At 41.8% G+C, this 19491-nt stretch overlaps 2 protein-coding genes across 7 annotated transcripts in view; one reads left to right on the plus strand and one right to left on the minus strand.

The window, feature by feature from the left end:
- On the minus strand, positions 1 to 4457 carry CCDC121 (coiled-coil domain containing 121). 3 transcript variants are annotated; one of them, XM_081484252.1, is made up of 2 exons: positions 4029 to 4457; positions 1 to 2984 (listed from the first exon to the last, which is right to left on the minus strand). In XM_081484252.1, the coding sequence occupies exon 2, from the start codon at positions 2870 to 2872 to the stop codon at positions 2030 to 2032; it is 843 nt and encodes a 280-aa protein (XP_081340378.1). In that variant the 5' UTR covers positions 2873 to 2984; positions 4029 to 4457; the 3' UTR covers positions 1 to 2029. The 3 variants fall into 3 exon arrangements, with proteins under 3 accessions (XP_081340378.1, XP_081340376.1, XP_081340377.1); XM_081484250.1 differs by having other exon boundaries at positions 3793 to 4457; XM_081484251.1 differs by having other exon boundaries at positions 3789 to 4457.
- GPN1 (GPN-loop GTPase 1) overlaps positions 4035 to 19491 on the plus strand; it is a 27177-nt gene continuing 11720 nt past the window's right edge. For 2 of the 4 annotated variants that reach the window (XR_014051798.1, XM_081484259.1), the window contains exons 1-9: positions 4500 to 4625; positions 5304 to 5397; positions 11639 to 11678; positions 12484 to 12550; positions 13430 to 13467; positions 16594 to 16672; positions 16886 to 16980; positions 17909 to 17954; positions 18828 to 18974. Coding sequence is in view for 3 of the 4 variants with exons in the window: in XM_081484259.1 (XP_081340385.1) it covers positions 4515 to 4625; positions 5304 to 5397; positions 11639 to 11678; positions 12484 to 12550; positions 13430 to 13467; positions 16594 to 16672; positions 16886 to 16980; positions 17909 to 17954; positions 18828 to 18974 (717 nt within the window). In the remaining variant the exon portion in view is untranslated. Of the gene's footprint in view, positions 4356 to 4499; positions 5217 to 5303; positions 5398 to 11638; positions 11679 to 12483; positions 12551 to 13429; positions 13468 to 16593; positions 16673 to 16885; positions 16981 to 17908; positions 17955 to 18827; positions 18975 to 19491 lie in introns of those variants that run through there. The other 2 variants (XM_081484260.1, XM_081484261.1) reach the window with 2 other exon arrangements.

The following is a 19491-nucleotide window of genomic DNA, read 5'->3' on the forward strand; positions in this document are numbered from 1 at the left end:
TATATTATAATCTTTAATTTTTCTATTTTCAATAGAAAATTAGGAACCGAGATATTACACATTTAACAGCAGAGTTGTTAAAGCTAGAAGTAAAGGCACATGGAGTCAGAATCCTTTTCTGAATTGAAGTACAAGAATTCATTTACATATGAATGAAAACTGGGAAAATCATTGTGAAGTTTTTCATCACTGATAGTTTCTTGAAAACGTAAAGTTGATTCTATTTTTTCATAAGGAGTGATGTTAAAATATGAAGCTATATTTCTGTACCAGGATTTAGCATTCAAAGAAAAATCCCTTTTCTGATCATTAGTATGTCCTAAGTGCCAAAAATGTAACTATTCTAAAAGTCTAGACTAATTTAAAATCCTATTCCTCGTTCAATTGAAGGGGCATACACATGACCTAAAGTTAAAGTGCTCTTTCTATTGAAACTTCAGTCTTCTTTGTAATCTTAGAATTTGAGGATGTTGCTAGGGAACAAGATGGCAAAAGAATCTTCAAAAAGTTCTCCAAATATATGATCACTTTCTTTTGATACATTTTTCTAAAACAGGCAGAAGCATTCAGTCATCTCACTCGGGTTAGTGGTATTTCTCCACAGAAAACTGACTAGCTATACTGTGCCCTCTACCCTTCCTTCACAGAGTTTGAAAGTGTAAGTGAAAGTGTTAGTTGCTTAGTCGTGTCTGACTCTTTGTGACTCCATGGATTGTAGCCTGCCAGGCTCCTCTGTCCATGGAATTCTCCAGGCAAGAATACTGGAGTGGGTTGCCATGCCCTTCTCCAGCGGATCTTCTCAACCCAAGAATTGAACCTGGGTCTCCCACATTGCAGGCAGATTCTTTACCGTCTGAGCCACCTTGGTAAAGATTCTGCTTGTAATGCAGGAGACCCAGGTTCGATCCCTGGGTCGGGAAGATCCCCTGGAGAAAAGAATGGCTACCCAATCCTTGCCTGGAGAATTTCACGGACAGAGGAGCCTGGCGGGCTACAATCCATGGGGTCACAAAGTGTCAGACACCACTGAACAGCTAACATCACACAGTTTACTCAAAGTTAAAAGTGTATGGGTTGAGCATCAGACAGCAGGTCATCCTGTTTACACTTGCTGTTACTAATCTTTCAGTCATGAGAAAACTACAGAAACAGCTACTTGATCACCAGCACAGACTTTACAAAGAAGCTTGAAAACACTGCACATGTGTGCTAAGGTGGCCAAAGAAGGGAGGATACATGGACATTGGTTGTTTACAGAGCACAAAGCAGAATCTTAACAATCTGAAATGCTATTCCTCAGGGGTTTCTTTTTCTATAAAGAAACCTAACTTAGCTAGGTAGAACACACTACACAACCTTTTTTCTGTCACTCTCAAGGTATTTTCTTGAGGTGGTTTCACAGGTGGATTTTTGGCAAATGGTACTGGGTTATCTGGAGGTATAAGGAACAGCCCAGTTATTACCAGGAGCTAATTACGTGGCCCAGACACGTGACCCAAAAAGTTGTCTAGACTCGTATCCCAGACTCATATTCAAGATCACGTGGCAAAGTCACGTGACACTGACTCATATTCCTCGTAACGTGGCCCAGACACGTGACCCTGAGTCATATTCAAGGTCACGTGGCCCAGACACGTGACCGTGACTCATATTCCGGGTCACGTGGCCCAGTCAAGTGACCCCAAAAAGTTATCTAGACTCGTATCCCAGACTCATATTCAAGGTCACGTGGCCCAGACAGGTGACCCTGACTCATATTCTTGGTCTCGTGGCCCAGACACGTGACCCCGACTCTTATTCCGGGTCACGTGGCGACGACACGTGACCCAAAAGAAAAAACAACGGGAAGCCAGTGCTACCAATAATCTAGCAGTACTGGTTGAGAAAAACACCTAATCTTTCACATTAACACATTATAATGGGTATTTTACCATAGCAACCTGAGATCTCAAAGCCTTCCTAACCAGGGTTATGTTATATAGCACCTAAGAACCCTTTCTCCAGTCTTGACTTAGTGTTATTTTAGAAATTACTTTGGATGAGCCTTTGATTTGGTGCCTAGGGCAGGGTTCCTTGTGGTCTTTGGACAACCCTGTCCATTTGGGCACCGATTACATCTTTCTTGCAGCCGTTGCCTCCCTCTCCTTAAGCACTCCACGTACCAGTGCTCCTGCTGCAGCAGCTGCTGCTGCTTTTTTAATTGGCTGTGAGTATCCTCCAACTGATGGCATTTCTGAACTAGCTCTGGCAGTTCCTTCTGTAACTGTTGGTGCTGTCTGTTGATGTTATCGTGGAACTCGGAAACACGCTGCTTTGCTGCCTTCTCCAAGGCCTGGTTCTTCCTGTTCAGCTCCTTTGTTACCTTCTTTCCTGACTCCCTTGCCTCTAGCTCACTCAGCTGTGCCTCCAGTAATGCTTTGTCCTGGAAGAACTGGAGGAGCATGGCCTGTTTCTTTGCAGCTGTCTCAACGTGGGTCTTCTTTATCTCCTGCTGAAGTTTCTCAATTTCTCTGTCCTGTTTTTCCTTTATCACTGAAATGTCCTTCATTGCCTCCAACTGCTTATTCAAATTGGATAGGGTGTTTTCCTTCTCCAAGAGCTCTCTTTTAAGCGCTGAATTTTTGTTTGCATATTTGGAGGTTAATTCTTGTTTTCTTTGTTCCATCTTCACGCTTTGTTGTAGATAGTAGTTCCACAGCTTCTCGGTTCTCTGTCTAGACTCCTCCGTTTGCTTGGTCAGGTATTCCTGAAAGAACTGGTTTTCCTTCTGTATGTGATCTTTTTCCTCCAGTAGCTGCTGGGTTTCCACCACTAAGGGCTCTAGCCGAATTTGAGTTTCTTTGATTTCCTTGTCCAGCTTCATCATTTCCATTACTGCTCTTCCCTTAAACCTCTTCTCGACCTTTGTTAGCTTCTCTGGCTTGAGAAAAGTATGTATGAAATTAACATCTGGTTGAAGGGAATTACTGGTGTCCACAGCCAACCTGAAAGAAGAATAAGTGAGACATTTGCTCATGTTTTTCACGAGAAATTAGGGAATAATTTTAAAAATGCACATTTGTACTGTAATTCATATCTCAAGTATTTAGCAGGACAAATTGATGTCCCTCACATAACATAAGGGGGTAGGAGTGGCGGGGGGAGAGTGGTAGAACTAGGGGTAAAGACAAGGGAGTGTCATTTAAAACTGACATGTCTTCACTGCAACCCTGAGAGGTAGTATCTCGAGCTTAAAGAGGAGAAAACAGGTTCAGAGAATTGAAGTGACTTCACTACAGTGTACACCCCCAGAAATTCCCAGTTTCTCCGAGCTAGGCTCTATGTATCTCGGCGGGGCCCAGCAACTCTGGGGCTCAGATCCTGCCAGGGTCCCGAGTCTTGCAGTCCTAAGCCGCTTAACGTCCTCAGCTTATGGCCAGCCCCCAGTTCTGTTCAGTTCAGTCACTCAGTCGTGTCGGACTTTGCGACCCTATGGACTGCAGCACGCCAGGCCTCCCTGTCCATCACCAACTCCCTGAGTTTACTGAAACGCATGTCCATTGAGTCGGTGATGCCATCCAACCTCTGTCGTCCCCATCTCCTCCTGCCTTCAGAAGTTAACTCCCGGAGTGTACAATGTACAACAGTGCCTGGGTGTAAAACCCACATTTCACAGCTTACTGAACACTACAGCCGCTCCAAAGGGCCATCGGAGCCAACTGGGTGACAGAGGAGTACACGCCTCGGCTCTTTCTTCAGCTTTCCGGGTGCCAAGGGCCCTAGGGTGGAGGGAGGTGCCCCTTCAGTACCTACTTGACAAACTCGTCAGCCGACTGTTCTTCCCCGATGTCACGGTTCTGTCCCTTTCGGGAGACCACCAGGGAGCGAGAGTTACTTTTGGGGGCTGGCAACACGCGGAAATAGCGTGCCATTACGGGGGTTATTCCCAGTTTCTCCGAACTAGGCTCTGCGGATCTCGGCGTGGTCCAGCAACTCTGGGGCTCGCATCCTGCCAGGGTCCCCTGTCGTGCAGTCCTAAGCCGCCTAACCTCCTCAGCTGACGAACGAGCTCTGACGGCCGGTTCTCCAGCGGCTCGGTTCCCCGCTCCCCGGGGGCTGACAGGAAAACGCACTCTCTTCACTAACGTAGCGCGGGAATCCCTGGTCGTCCCTGGGGCCCCCGGGGTCCCTGGTGGACCCTGGGGTCCCTGATCGTCTTGCCTGCCCGGGGTCCAGAGCTTTGACCTTCCCAGGCCCTGCCCGACGACGGTGAGCAGCTCTTTGGTTGGCCTTTTCCAGCCGTCCTCCCAGTGCCTCCACTTCCCCGACGGGGTCTCTAGTTGGGCCCCCATCTGGGTCACGAAGGACAGAAAAAGGTACACGCCTCGCCCCTTAAGACCCTGCCCTTTCTGGCCGGTTGGGTTGGATTCGATTTGGTTTTTTGGGGTTCTAGTCTTATTCAGAATCCGGAAAGTCGCGAGAGTCTCTCTATTAAGTAGCGTCTCTATGGTCTAGTGGGCGGAGCCAGGAACAAGATGGCCGCGCCCGCAGCAGCCACGGAATCTCAAGCTTCAGGGGCTCCCCGGCCCCCAACGTGTCTGTTGGTGTTGGGAATGGCGGGGTCTGGGAAAACAACCTTTGTACAGGTGACCTACATGGCGCGGGCGTAGTAGGGGCCTGCAAGAAGCTGTCTGTGGTGGGAGTAAGGCCAGGGGAGAAAGTGAGGGAGGTCTCTCTGGGGAGTTGGAGGGAACTGGCGCCTGCTTTCAGGGACATACCGGCAACTCAGGTTCCTTTCTCCTCGAAGCCTTCTCAGATCCTAACTTGGGTTCATTTAGACTCTCCTACGCACCCTCAGTACCGATTTGGTACGACCGTAGTTGGTATAGGAATTATCATGTTATTGCCAACTCCACAAGGCAGAGGCTTAAAGGAATTCTGGCGGTTAATAGAGTGCTAGGTTTCTAAAGTGTAGATTTATAAAGAATTCTTTCTGGGATGCCTGCTATGTTTCAGGCACTCGGGATACGGCAGAAATGACAAAGTTCCCGCTTAGGTGGAGCTAATATTTTGGCGGGGAGATAGAAACCCCACCCCCGAGCCAAGTTAAGTGATGTAGAGTAGAGGAGACTCTTGGATGTGTGACGAAGAAAGGTAGAATTTCACCTGAGAGTGAATGTTGTAGGTGGAGATCAGAGACGAATAAGGTAGAGGGAAATGGAAGTACAATTCTTCTGGTAAGTTGGATAAAGGGGTGGAAGTTCACTCTTGTCCCTTTGTCCTGCTCTTGGTCTCAGTCCATCCCTCTCTCCATGTCACTGCAGAGGCTCACAGGATATCTGCATAGTCAAGGGTGTCCACCTTATGTGATCAACCTGGACCCGGCTGTGCATGAAGTTCCCTTTCCTGCCAATATTGGTGAGTAAACTCTGCCAGAACTTGTGTAAAGTTTATTAGAGAATGGGAAGCTGTTAACCTATCCTACCTGTCTTCAATACTTTCATTTTTAATGTTTTCTAAACTGCCTAATTTCATTTCCCTTAGATTTGCTAGTATCCTGAAACAGCCTTCTTCCTATTTCCCATTTTTTTCTTTGTTTACTCCCTCCCCTTCCTTGTTATTGTTCAGTCCTTCAGTTTCTCAGTCATGTCCAACTCTTTTAGACCCCATAGACTGCAGCGTGCCAGGCTTTCCTGTCCTTCACCATCTGCTGGAGTTTGCTCAAATTCATGTCCATTGAATCGGTGATGCCATCCAACCACCTCACTCTCTGTTGTACCCTTCTCCTCCTGTCTTCGATCTTTCCCAGCATCAGGGTCTTCTCAAATGAGTTGGCTCTTCTCATCAGGTGGCTAAAGTATTGGAGTTTCAGCTTCAGCATCAGTCCTTCCAGTGAATATTCCTAGAGGTTTATTTCCTCTAGGGTTGACTGGTTTGATCTCCTGGCTGTCCAAGGGACTCGCAAGAGTCTTCTCCAGCACCAGCTTTGAAAGCATCAATTCTTTGGTGCTTAGCTTTCTCTGTGGTCCAACTCTCACATCCGTACATGACTACTGGAAAAATCATAGCTTTGACTATACGAACCTTTGTTGGCAAAGTAATGCCTCTGCTTTTTAATATGTTGTCTAGGTTTATCATGGCTTTTCTTCCAGGGAACAAGTGTCTTTTAATTTCATGGCTGCAGTCATCATCTGCAGTGATTTTGGAGCCCAGGAAAATAAAGTTTGTCACTGTTTCCATTGCTTCCCCATCTATTTGCTGTGAAGTGATAGGACCAGATGCCACGATCTTAGTTTTTTGAATGTTGAGTTTTCAGCCAGCCTTTTCACTGTCCTCTTTCACCTTCATCAAGAGACTCTTTAGTTTCTCTTTGCTTTCTGCCATTAGAGTGGTGTCATCTGCATATCTGAGGTTATTGATATTTCTCCCAGCAATCTTGATTCCAGCTTGAGCTTCATCCAGCCCATCATTTCTCATGAAGTACTCTGCACCTAAGTTAAATAAGCAGGGTGACAATATAGAGCCTTGATGTTGTCCTTTTCCAATTTGGAACCAGTCTGTTGTTCCATGTTCAGTTCTAATTGTTGCTTCTTGACCTGCATACAGGTTTCTCAGGAGGCAGGTAAAGTGGTTTGGTATTCCCACCACTTTAAGAATTTTCCAGTTTGTTGTGATCCACACAGTCAAAGGTTTTAGCATAGTCAATGAAGCAGAAGTAGGTGTTTTTCTGGAGTTCCCTTACTTTTTCTATGATCCAGTGGATGTTGGCAATTTGATTCCGGTTCCTCTGCCTTTTCTAAATCTAGCTTGTACATCTTGAAGTTCTTGGTTCACATACTGTTGAAGCCTAGCTTGAAGCCTTGCTAGCATGTGAAATCAGTGCAATTGTGTGGTAGTTTGAACATTCTTTGGGATTGCCCTTCTCTTTGGGATTAAAATGAAAGCTGACCTTTTTCAGTCCTTTGGCCACTGCTGAATTTTCCAAATTTGCTGGCATATTGAGTGCAGCACTTTAACAGCAACATCTTTTAGGATTTTCAGTAGCTCAGCTGGAATTCCATCACCTCCACTAGCTTTGTTTGTAGTGATGCTTTCTAAGGCCCACTTGACTTCACATTCCAGGATGTCTGGCTCTAGGTGAGTGATCACACCATCGTGGTTATCCACGTCAAGACTTTTTTGTGTAGTTCTTCTGTGTATTCTTGCCACCTCTTCTTAATATATTCTGCTTCTGGTAGGTCCATGCTGTTTCTGTCCTTTATTGTGTCCATCTTTGCATGAAATGTTCGTTTGGTATCTCTGATTTTCTTGAAGAGATCTCTAGTTTTTCCCATTCTATTGTTTTCTTCCTTTTCTTTGCATTGTTCACTTAAGAAGGCTTTGTTATCTCTCCTTGTTATTATTTGGAACTCTGTATTCAGATGGGCATATCTTTCCTTTTCTCCTTTGCCTTTTGCGTCTCTTCTTTTCTCAGCTGTTTGTAAGGCCTCCTCATACAATCATTTTGCCTTTTTGCATTTCTTGGGGATGGTTTTGATCACCACCTCCTGTACAGTGTTACAAACCTCCGTCCATAGCTCTTCTGGCACTCTGTCTATCAGATCTAATCCCTTGAATCTATTTGTTACTTCCACTGTATAAGTGTAAGGGATTTGATTTAGGTCATACCTGAATGGCCTAGTGCTTTTTCCTACTTTCTTTAAGTCTGAATTTTGCAATAAGGAGTTCATGATCTGAGCCACAGTTGGCTCCCGGTCTTATTTTTATTGACTGTATAGAACTTCTCCATCTTTGCCTGCAAAGAACATAATCAGTCTGATTTTGGTATTGACCATCTGGTGATGTCCATGTTTAGAGTTATCTCTTGTGTTGTTGGAAGAGGGTGTTTGCTATGACCAGTGCGTTCTCTTGGCAAAACTCTGTTAGCCTTTGCCCTGTTTCATTTTGTACTCCAAGGTCAAACTTGCCTGTTACTCCAGGTATCTCTTGACTTCTTAATTTTGCATTCTAGTCCCCTATAATGAAAAGGACATATATATATATATATATTTTTGGTGTTAGTTCTGGAAGGTCTTGTAGGTCTTCATAGAACCGTTCAACTTTGGCTTCTTCAGCATTAGTGGTTGGGGCATAGACTTGGATTACTGTGATATTGAATGGTTTGCCTTGGAAATGAACAGAGAGCATTCTGTCATTTTTGAGAATACATCCAAGTACTGCATTTTGTACTCTTTTGTTGACTAAGAGGGCTACTCCACTTCTTTAAGGGATTCTTGCCCACAGTAGTAGATACAATGGTCATCTGAATTAAATTCGCCCATTCTGGCCCATTTTAGTTCACTGATTCCTAAAATGTTGATGTTCACTCTTGCCATCTCATGTTTGACCACTTACAATTTACCTTGATTCATGGATCTAACATTCCAGGTTCCTGTGCAATATTGTTCTTTACAGCATCAGACTTTACTTTCACCACCAGACATATCCACAGCTGGGTTTTGTTTCCTCTTTGACTCAGCCTCTTCATCCCTTCTAGAGCTGTTTCTTGACTCTTCCAGTAGCATATTGGACACCTACTGAGCTGGGAAGTTCATCTTTCAGTGTCATATCTTTTTGCCTTTTCATATTGTTCATGGGGTTCTCAAGGCAAGAATGCTGAAGTGGTTTGCCATTCCCTTGTCCAGTGGACCATGATTTGTCAGAACTTTCCACCATGACTCGTCCATCTTGGGTGGCCCTACACGGCATGGCTGATAGTTTCATTTAGTTAGAGAAGGCTATGGCCCGTGTGATCATTTTGGTTAATTTTCTGTGATTGTGGTTTTCATTCTGTCTGCCCTCTGATGGATGAGTATAAGAGGCCTGTACAAGCTTCCTGATGGGAGGAACTGGCTGTGGGGAAAACTGGGTCTTGCTCTGGTGGGCAGGGCCATGCTCAATAAATCTTGAATCCAATTTTCTGCTGATGGATGGGGCTGTGCTCCTTCCCTGTAGTTTGGCCTGAGGCAGCCCAGTCTTAAGAGTCTACAGACTCTATGGTAGGGCTATAGATTTCCTTTATTCCTTACCACTACTATTCTCTCTACCTCTTTTTGACCTGAGGGTGTCAGACTATGGTTATTTGGAAAAATGAAGTGACAGAAAGTCAGTCCTCTGTCTTCTAAGCTGTAAACCCTTCAGCAGGCTCTGATACATAAACCGTGTGTATGTAGTTTCTTTTCTTCAAGTTTAGAGCATGAGGGTTTGGTACATAGTCTGCTTACTGATCTGTAGCCATCTTGCAAAGTTACATGGGAAAATGTGTGTATATATGCTGGTGTCATGGTAAGAGATTCCCTCCCTCATCACACTCTGTGAGGATAAAAAAGATTAAGAAAAGGTGAGAGCCAGTGTCCTGATACTTGATAGGATCTAGGCCTCCTGATTTTCAGACTATTCCTTGATGTTAGTCTTTTCTCTCCTGGTCTTTTTTTAATCTTATTAAGCTTGTACTCCAAACATACTAATTAAGGAAGACCTGGTATTAAGAAGCAGAAATCATTATGGGAACAATTTTGGAGAAAAAATATTTCCATCTTTTCACTTAAAGGCTCAGTTCAGTTCAGTCGCTCAGTCGTGTCCAACTCTTTGCGACCCCATGGACTGCAGCTTCCCAGGCTTCCCTATCTGTCACCAATTCCTGGAGCTTGCTCAGACTCATATCCATTGAGTCAGTGATGCCATCCAACCATCTCATCCTCTGTCGTCCCCTTCTCCTCCTGCCTTCAATCTTTCCCAACATCAGGGTCTTTTCCAGTGAGTTGGTTCTTCCCATCAGGTGGCCAAAGTATTGGAGTTTCAGCTTCAGCATCAGTCCTTCCAGTTAATACTCAGGACTGATTTCCTTTAGGGTGGACTGGTTGGATTTCCTTGTAGTCCAAGGGAATCTCAAGAGTCTTCTCCAACACCATAGTTTAAAAGCATCAATTCTTTGGTGCTCAGCTTTCTTTATGGTCCACCTCTCACATCCATACATGACTACTGGAAAACCCATAGCTTTGACTAGAGGGACCTTTGTTGGCAAAGTAATGTCTCACCTTTTTAATATGCTCTCTAGGTTGGTCATAGCTTTTCTTCCAAGGAGCAGTAGTTGATGGGGTAGGTCTACTAATTGCTGCATAGGTTTAGTTAGATATTACTGGATAGATCAATTTCCTTTTTATTTTGAATTCTATCCAAATAAATTTTTTTCTAATTCTATTGAGGTATAATTGACATACAGCATTTTATATGATTAAGTTGTATAACATAATGGTTTGATTTACAAACTCAGGAAGTGATTATCATAGTAAGTTTCAGTTCAGTTCAGTTCAGTTGCTCAGTCGTGTCCGACTCTTTGCGACCACATGAACTGCAGCATGCTAGGCCTCCCTGTCCATCACCAACTCCCGGAGCCTACCCAAACTCATGTCCATTGAGTCGGTGATGCCATACAACCATCTCATCCTCGGTAGTCCCCTCCTCCTACTGCCCTCAATCTTTCCCAGCATCAGGGTAGTGAACATCTATCATCTCATATAGATATAAAATTAAAGGAATGCAAAATCTTTTTTCCTTTGTTATGAGAACTCTTAATAGCTTTCACATGTAACATATAGCAGTGCTCGTTACATTTATAATATTGTGTATTACATCCCTAGTATTTATTGGTGTTAGCATTGGAAGTTAGTACCTTTTGCCTACCTTCGCCCAATTGTTCCCTCCCTCCGCACCCACTTCTGGTAACTACAAATCCAGTCTACTTTTTCTGTGCATTTGTTTGTTTGTCTTGCAGTGTAAGTGACCTGACAAAGTATTATCATTAGTTCCTGGTACACATACTAATTTGAAATATCTGTAAACATTTGAAAATGATCGCTATGACAAATCTAGTTAATATCTGTCACCATACAACAGTATTATATTATTATTGACTATATTCCCCACACTGTACTTTTCACCCCCATGACTCATTTGTTTTGTAACTGAAAGTTTGTACCTCTTAATCTCCATCACTTATTTCTCTCCCTGACATCCACTCCCCAAGTTAATGCCTTTATAAAAATGTTATCTGCTTTAAGTTAGTTACCAGTAAGTGAGAAGTAAGAAATAAGCCTTTTTTCTTGATTTAACTCCCTTTTTCTATATATATATGGTCACTGAGAAAGTATTTAAGTTGTATAAAACCTTTCTTTTCATCTCAGACCATCCCTACTGTAACCAGAGAATTCCTAGCCTAACCTTCTTCTTGGGTTACTTGGTAGTTATCCTTGGCCGTAAGGAAGTAAACCAGTGTGAAGCTGGAGAAATTACTAACAGACAGTGCTGAGCATAGAAGCTTCAAAAGCTGGTTTCAGTTTGTTGTTGGAAGGGAAGATACTTACAGGGTACCTTTTGTCCTCCTAGTCTGTTCCTGAACTTGCTTCTTTTGCTATCACAATTCAGTGATCTTAGCTTGAAAATTTAGGAAACAGATTTGAAAAGTGACTTGGGTGCTAAGAGAGAAACTGATTTGTTTCCTCAGAGGAAGCAGAGATGACTCCAGAGGTCAATTGGCTTAGATATTATAGACAGTCTCAAATTATATTGTTTCTTATGTGTTAAATTCCATTTCATTCTTTGTTTTTTTTTTCCCCCACAGACATTCGTGACACTGTGAAGTATAAAGAAGTCATGAAACAGTATCCTTTTCCACATCTACTTTGTTGTTGGCTCATCCCTGGTTAGTTACTATCTGTGTATTGTGTAGCTTTGAAAAAATATCTCTGCCTTTCCTTGTGAATTATACTAACAAAAGCATTTGATAGCTTTCAAGTAACTTTATAAAGAGGAGGGATGATGAATGTGAGGAGAGGCATTGTATGTGATTAGACATCCTATTTCAGCTTGTGAGTTCCATTTTCTGCCTTTTTCCCAAACTGCAGGATGTTGTGATTAGCACAGAGGATGAGAGGCTAGCTGGTGGTGTGCCTGGGTCCACAAGGTAGTACTGCCTTGATGGATACAGCTATTGGTCACCATCTCTTTAGACTGGGAAACTCAAAGGTTAGTAGGATCAACTCTTAAGTTTTGGGTTGGTCAACTGTTAGTACATTGTCCATAAAATGTGTACTTTCCCTTTAGGTCCTACTAAGTAGGAAGACTGACTCCAATCCTCAGGTGACTTGATGAGTGAGAGTCAGAGCAAGGAATGGTACATAGACGATCTTCATGGCTAATGCTTTCAGGCTGTCAATGCCTGAAATATCTGTCCATTCCATTTGGCCCCATTTTATGTGGCCATTTTTAAACAATAAATGAATGATGTAGACATCAATAATGAATGTTTCCCTATGAAGTTAAGACTGTGTGGTACATTCTAGTCAATGGAACACTAATGTTATGCTGGGTTTGTGTGTGTGTGTGTGTGTGTGAGGGATTATAGATAATAAACTTTATCATCTAAATTGATCTATAAGCAATTTAAATCCTTAACTTAATGTCTAGGTATGGACTTGGACCTAATGGTGGCATAGTGACCTCACTCAATCTCTTTGCTACCAGATTTGATCAGGTATATCTGTCTCTATTTACATAGACATGGCTGTGTTAAAACTTATGACTCTTAAATGCCTTGGCTTGATCACATCGGGAAAGAAGGGCAATCCATCTGGATGTCCATATAAAACATAAGGAGAAATTTTGGTGGACACAGAAGTAGGCTATGTGAGGATGATCAACATGGCGAGAGACTTCACACTGAATGTTTGTGGCAGCCAACAAAGCAGACACTTAAGAGACTTGGATTCTCTCGCTCTCTCTCTCTCTTTTTTTTGGGTGGGGCCATGTGGCTTGCAGGATCTTAGTTCTCCAACCAGGGATTGAATCCTGGGTCTTTGGCATTGAAAACACAGAGTCCTAACCGCTGGACCGCCATGGAATCCCCCTGGATTCTATTCTTGATCTGTTGTTGGCTTGCAGTGTTACCCCAAGGATAGGTTGGAGCGATGGGGAGTGGGAAGATCTGCCAGGCGGGGAATGGAATGATTATGGGGCTTTTCACTTGCAGCAGATAGTTGTCATCTATTAGGTTTTCTCTGTCACATTCCACTTCCTTAAGAGGGTTTTGCATCACTGTTTTTTTTTTTTACCCTGGTTTCACTCAATGAGACAAGCTGTTACCATTTTACTAAAGCACCAAGAAAGAGCCGTGGGAGTGACAGATCAAGTCTCCAGCTCCTCAGGTCCTTGCCCTGTGCTCCAGGGTGTTGTGGTGCTGCAGGTGTAGCTTTGTTTCTTTAGTTCCATGAGCATGTTAGTTGGTGTCCTCAGATGGAGAGCATAGAGATTCAGTTGTTAATGGTGCCTGTGAGGTGGGCCTCTCTGGAGAGGGCCCTGTAATTTTTTTTTGTTGAACTTGGATCCTGTTGTAATTGACATCTTTCTCTTTTAGGTGATGAAATTTATTGAGAAGGCCCAGAACTTGTCTAAGTAAGTGATTTCAGTCTAATGCCTATTTATTACTCTGTAGTAGACGTGTTTCTAGGCTGTTTGAAAGATTTGGGGATACTATCAAGTTTTGAAAGAGTGAAGTTTGAGATGAAATCATGATAAGTGAAAAAACTGTGAGCAAGAAGACAAGTCATTGAGATGCTCTACAGTGTGGAGCTCAGTTTAACAGAATTCCACCCCCAATCACTTTGAAATATGGTTCTGGCTTCTTAGGAGGGACCTCTAGAATTTGAGTCAACTCACTTGTTCAGTTGCCTTCTCTTGCTTGTTGGCATTAAAGTCTCTGAAATACCTTTCTAATCTTTGTATAAAGTAATATAATTCACATGATTCAGAGAGACTGTTTTTTAATTTAAAAAGTATTAAAACATAAAATAGAGTAATATTCTTATTATCATTGTCTATGATTAACTGTTGTTAAATTTTTAATAGGTTTGCTTTTTTAAAAGAAAGGAAGATAATTTACTGTTTTTGTAAAAAGACTATAGACATTACTGTGAATATTTCATACCATGCATAGATTTAAAATAGGAAGCCATCACCCTTCTTATCATTAGAAATAACAATCATTGTTATCATTATTGCTGCTATAAGGATATAGTAGCAGTGATTTATCATCCCAGGTGTTTCTGTTTATATGTACATAGATAGAAGGATGGCTGGATAAGGTGTTTTTACAAAAAAGGATCATATAGGAGTAGTTTTTTTAAAGTAACAGCTTTATTGCAGTATGAATTCACAGACCATAAAGTGCACTCTTTAAAAGTATACAGTTTAGTGGGTTTTGGCATATTCACAAAGTTGTGCATTGATCATAACCACCTGATTTTGGAACATTTTCATCTCTAAAAGAACCCCATTCTCATTCTTATTCATTCTATTCCCTGTTCCTCCAAGCTCCTGATGGCTGCAGGCACCATTTTATAACATACATGCATTGAGGGTTCCATTTTCTATACATCCTTATCAGTACTTATTACAGTTTTTGATTAGAGCCATCTTAGTGGGTATCTAGTGGTGTCACATTGTGTTTATGGTATGTATTTCCTAAATGATTAATGATGTTGAGCATATTTTAGTGTACTTCTTAGCCATTGGTATATATTTGGAGAAATGTCTATTCAAATTTTTTGCTTTTTTTTTTTTTAATAAGTTTCCAGTACACATTATAATTTAACGTCTGAATACATTGCAGAGTGATCACCCCCAAAGGCCAGCTATCATTTGTCACCATACGGTTGATCCCTTTCACCTCTTTGACCCACCCACAACCCCTTTTCCCTCTGGTAACCGCTGATTTGTTCTCTGGATCTGTGAACTTGCTTTTGGTTGGTTTTCTTTTCTTTTTGTTTTATTCTCTCTCTTTTTCCCAGATTATTCCACTTATGAGTGAAATTGTACAGTAGTTGTCTTTTTCCTTCTGATTTGTTTTACTTAGCATCATCCATGTTGTCACAAATGGCAAGATTTCATTCTTTTTGTATGGCTAAATAGTTTTCTACTATGTGTATACCACGTCTTCTTTATCCATTCATCCATTGGTGAACACTGAAGTTGCTTCTGGGTCTTGGGTGTTATACATAGGGCTGCAATGAACATATGGGTGTATATTTTTTCTAATTAGTGTTTTTATATTCTTTGGATAAATACCCAGAAGTGGAATCACTGGATCATATATGGTAGCTCTACCCTTCAGTTTTTAAGGACTCTTCCAACTGTTTTTTGTAGTAGCTGTGCCAGTTTATACTCCCACCAGCAGTGTACGAGTGTTTCTTTTTCTGTACATCTACTTCAACATTTGTTATTTGTTATGTATTTGATAAGAACCATTCTAACAGGTGTGAGGTGACATTTCACTGTGGTTTTGATTTGCATTTCCTTAGTAATTAGTGATGTTGAACATCTTTTCATGTGCCTATTGACCATCTGTGTATCTTCTTTAGAGAAATGTCTACCTATTAGATCCTCTCTCATTTATGAATCATGTTGTTTGTGAATTGTATGTGTACTTTATGTATTTTGGATACCAATCCCTAATCAGATGTGATTTGCAAATATTTCCTGCTGTTCAGTAGGTTGCCTTTGGGTTTTTTTTTTTTTAGCCATGCCCAGTGACTTGTGGGATCTTAGTTCCCCAGCCAGGTATTGAACCTTGGGCCACCGCAGTGAAAGCGCCAAGTCCTAACCACTGGACCACCAGGGAATTCCCACCTTTTAGTTTTAATGATGTTTTCCTTTGCTGTGCAGAAGCTTTTTCATTTGATGTAGTCTCATTTTTTATTTTTGCTTTTGATTTCCTTGCCTTTGGTGTCCAATCCCCAAAAACTTCACTAAGACAGATGGCAGTGAGGCTACTGCCTCTGTTTTCTTTCAGGTGTTACATTCAAACCTTTTATCCATTTTGAGTTAATTTTTGTATGTGGCATGGTCTTGTTTCATTCTCTTGCATATGACTGATTTTCCCAACACCATTTCTTGAAGAGACTTCCCTTTCTCCATTGTATGTTCTTGGCTCCTTTGTTGTCATTTAATTGTCCATGTATGAGTGAATCTTTGTTCTTTTTTACAAACAGCTCTATTGAGATATAGTTCATGTGCCATACAGTTTACCCATTTAAATTGTGCAATTCTGTGGCTTTTATGGTAGTTACAGAATTGTACAGCCATCACCACAAGTTTAGAACATTTCATCCCCTCAAGAAGAGATCCTCTTCTTTAGTTACCACCTTCTTCTTTTTCTCTTCCTCCCTTCCCTCCATTTTACTCCAACCCCACTGCCTAAGTAAACAAGTTTCCTAAGAGATTTACACACTGGTTTTGCTTATCTCTCATTTTTAATGCAGTGTGTTTCTAAAACTATCAGTTTCCTCTGTGGCTGTTTGCAGCACTGATGTATTGCTGCTCCTGCCAATGAACCTGAATACTGGACACTGACCAAAGCCTGGGGGAATGTGATCTTCACTTTAATGGCAATGGGAAGATGTGAGACTTGGCATGGGAGGTTATTTCTTCAGTCTTATATGCCCAGATGATAATGTTTTGTGGTCTGGAATATCTTTCAGAATGCATAAGTAAAAACTTCTTTTATGATCTTTTTTGACACAGGTATGTCTTGATTGACACACCTGGACAGATTGAGGTATTCACATGGTCAGCTTCTGGGACAATCATCACCGAGGCCCTGGTGAGTATTCTAGGACTTGTTACTGAGGGTTAAGTAGCGAGCCAGACAAGAAAAACTTCATCTTTCTGCTTGGGAACTTATGTGGGATAGAGTCATCTATCCCTCTACCACACCCTCCTAAAGTGGTTCTTCTTCTCCACAGAGGGTAGGAGAAGAGTTTGGGGACAGGTCAAGGACCTTTTGACTAAAGCTGTGATTATTCTGTGGCTTTAGGCATCCTCGTTTCCAACGATTGTCATTTATGTAATGGACACATCTCGAAGTACCAACCCAGTGACCTTCATGTCCAATATGCTCTATGCCTGCAGGTAACGCATTATTGTTGGGCATAGTGTTGTGTCAAGAAGTGAAATCTCCACTTCTTCTTTTCCTTCATTTTTCAGTCCTGAGTGCTTCCCTCTGGGTTTGTGCTGCCCACACCCTCTTTAGTGGCTCTGGGTCGGTGAGGGAAGAGAAGCACATATGCCTTGGCATCAGCCCCTGGTTGCCTTTCTCCTTTGCTTATTACAGAACAGGTGATGAAGGAAAATGCACCTTCTGGTAGATGCATTGCCCCCAGCTGAATGAAATCCAATTCTGAATAGAATAGAGGCCCTGGTCTAAATGCTTTTTTTTTTTTCATGCTAGGAAAAATGAGATTATAACATGAGGAGAGACTGAATTAAAAGATTCATCCATGATTCTGCATGCACATATTTTCTCAAGTGTGGTGCTGTTAGGAGAGGAAGGGCATGTCCTGCTAGGCTATGTTAGTGCATTAGACCTAGGAGCAAGGTGGGCTGTTATTAACACTGAGTTTAACTTTAGGCATTTTCAAAAAGCAAGCACTCCAGTTTGTCTCTTCTGATGTGACCAGGGATGTTCCTGTTGAAACAAGAAATCCTTGTCCAAATAGAAATCTGATGTTTGATAGCATGATTTCATCTTCATAGTAACTGTTTAATAGACAGTTAATTTGGTGAAAAACAACACACACACACACACACACACACACCCAGGATCAGTACCAAAACATTATTACTCCAAGAATAGGAGAGAGTGTGTATGTGTGTTGTTTGCTTAGTGGCGGTGGTTTCCTGCTTGGGATGGGAGCACACATGAGTGCTGTGTGAGAATGGATACCTGTATTTAGAGTCTGAACCCGTCTCCCTTTTCATTACTCAGTTCCATTGGACTAATAACACAAGCAGAAGCTTAAGTGCTTTCACTAATAATGCCTTCATATTTGATTTTCAGCATCTTATACAAAACCAAGCTGCCTTTTATTGTGGTCATGAATAAAGTAAGTGGAGTCTTCTTGTCTTGACTGAGTATTTCTTTTCATCCGAACCTTGTGTTAGAAGTTTGGTTAGGTGAGAAGGATGATTTCAGATGCTGGAGAGCACATTTAAGCTAACTGAAAGCAAAGTTGTGAGCACTTCTCAGAAATGGACTCAATTAAATTGAATGAATATACTGTATGTCACTGATTCTTCTCCAAAGTTATTTTAGGCTAAATAGAGTAAGTAGCTCCTGGTCCACAGCATATGGGTTATCCCTCAGGATCAGGACTGTGTAAGTGGGGGAGGGACTGCCAGTCTATGGAGAGTGGCAATTAAAACCAAAACTTCGCTGTGGTTGGTTGTTGGCCAGAATGCAAGAGACTGTGTACTTGACTTTGGAGCCTGGAAAATACTGGCCTCCACTGTGGCCATGGTCACTTGGCAGTGGATAGTGAAGGGTCTGTTTTAACCTGGAATATACAGATCTTCATTTAATTATTTATACTGCACAGCAGTCTTGGCTCTTTGTGGCTTGTTTCAGTGGAAGAGGAAATGGGGGAAGCAAAGAAGGAAAATATATGAATGATTGCTCTTTGTTGTTACCACTTAATTAAAAGAAATTCAGAGGAGGAGCTTCCCTGATGGTCCAGTGGTTAGGACTCCACACTTCCACTGCAGGGGTCATGGGTTCAATCCCTGGTCAGGGAACTGAGATCCACATGCTGTGAGATGTGGCCAAAAGTTTTTCTAAAAATTTTAATTAAAAATAAATAAATAAAATTTTTAATTAAAAAAATAGTTTTTAAAAAATTTTTTAAATAAAAAAAAATTTCCCATTGTTTGGGGTCTGACCTCATCTCTGGTTACTGATAATTGACTTCTCTCTGGTACAGACTGACATCATTGACCACAGCTTTGCAGTGGAATGGATGCAGGATTTTGAGGCTTTCCAAGATGCCTTGAATCAAGAGACTACATACGTCAGTAACCTGACTCGTTCAATGAGCCTGGTGTTAGATGAGTTTTACAGCTCACTCAGGGTAAACTTTCTCTCTTGCTTATGCTGTCCATCTCTCCAGTTAACCTATTAATCCAAAGGGCTGGCTTTGAACATATCTTTGAAGAGGAAGTTCATTACCTTCTGAAAAGTAATTTATAAGGCATTGCTTATTAAAAACTGGAGATTTAAAAGATAAATATGATAGAGACCCTATCCTCAGAGAGTTTATGGTCCAGTTAGAAGAGAAGGCTAAACACAGAGTTGAAATACAATGTATTGTAACTTATATTGTGGTATCTTAAGAAAGATTAAAAGTTGGCCTGATAGTGGTTAGGTGGTAGATCACTTTTGAAATGAGGGATTTTGGAGGATATAGCACATATAGGTGTGCTTTGAAGGAAGGGTAAGATTTGTGTAAGCAAAAGAGGGTGTGGGTAGCAGGGAGTATGTTCCTTGTCTAAGCAAAAACATTGAGATACTAATTTTTATAGAGAACAGACTGTGGTTTGATGTGATAGAGAACAGATGAAAAGAACTGCTGCTTGTTTGGTCCAGAT

The sequence above is a fragment of the Giraffa tippelskirchi genome, chromosome 4, assembly GCF_054371585.1.
Source record: "Giraffa tippelskirchi isolate mGirTip1 chromosome 4, T2T-mGirTip1v1.2.pri, whole genome shotgun sequence".
Taxonomy (NCBI): Eukaryota; Metazoa; Chordata; class Mammalia; order Artiodactyla; family Giraffidae; genus Giraffa; species Giraffa tippelskirchi.

What these genes read in the sequence shown, in the direction of transcription:
- CCDC121 (XM_081484250.1), bottom strand. Translation starts at nt 4,331, where the DNA reads ATGGGGGCCCAACTAGAGACCCCGTCGGGGAAGTGGAGGCACTGGGAG. An exon ending in TCGGCTGACGAGTTTGTCAA is followed by an intron (nt 2,985 to 3,792) that starts GTAGGTACTGAA and finishes TTCTTCTTTCAG; the next exon opens with GTTGGCTGTGGACACCAGTA.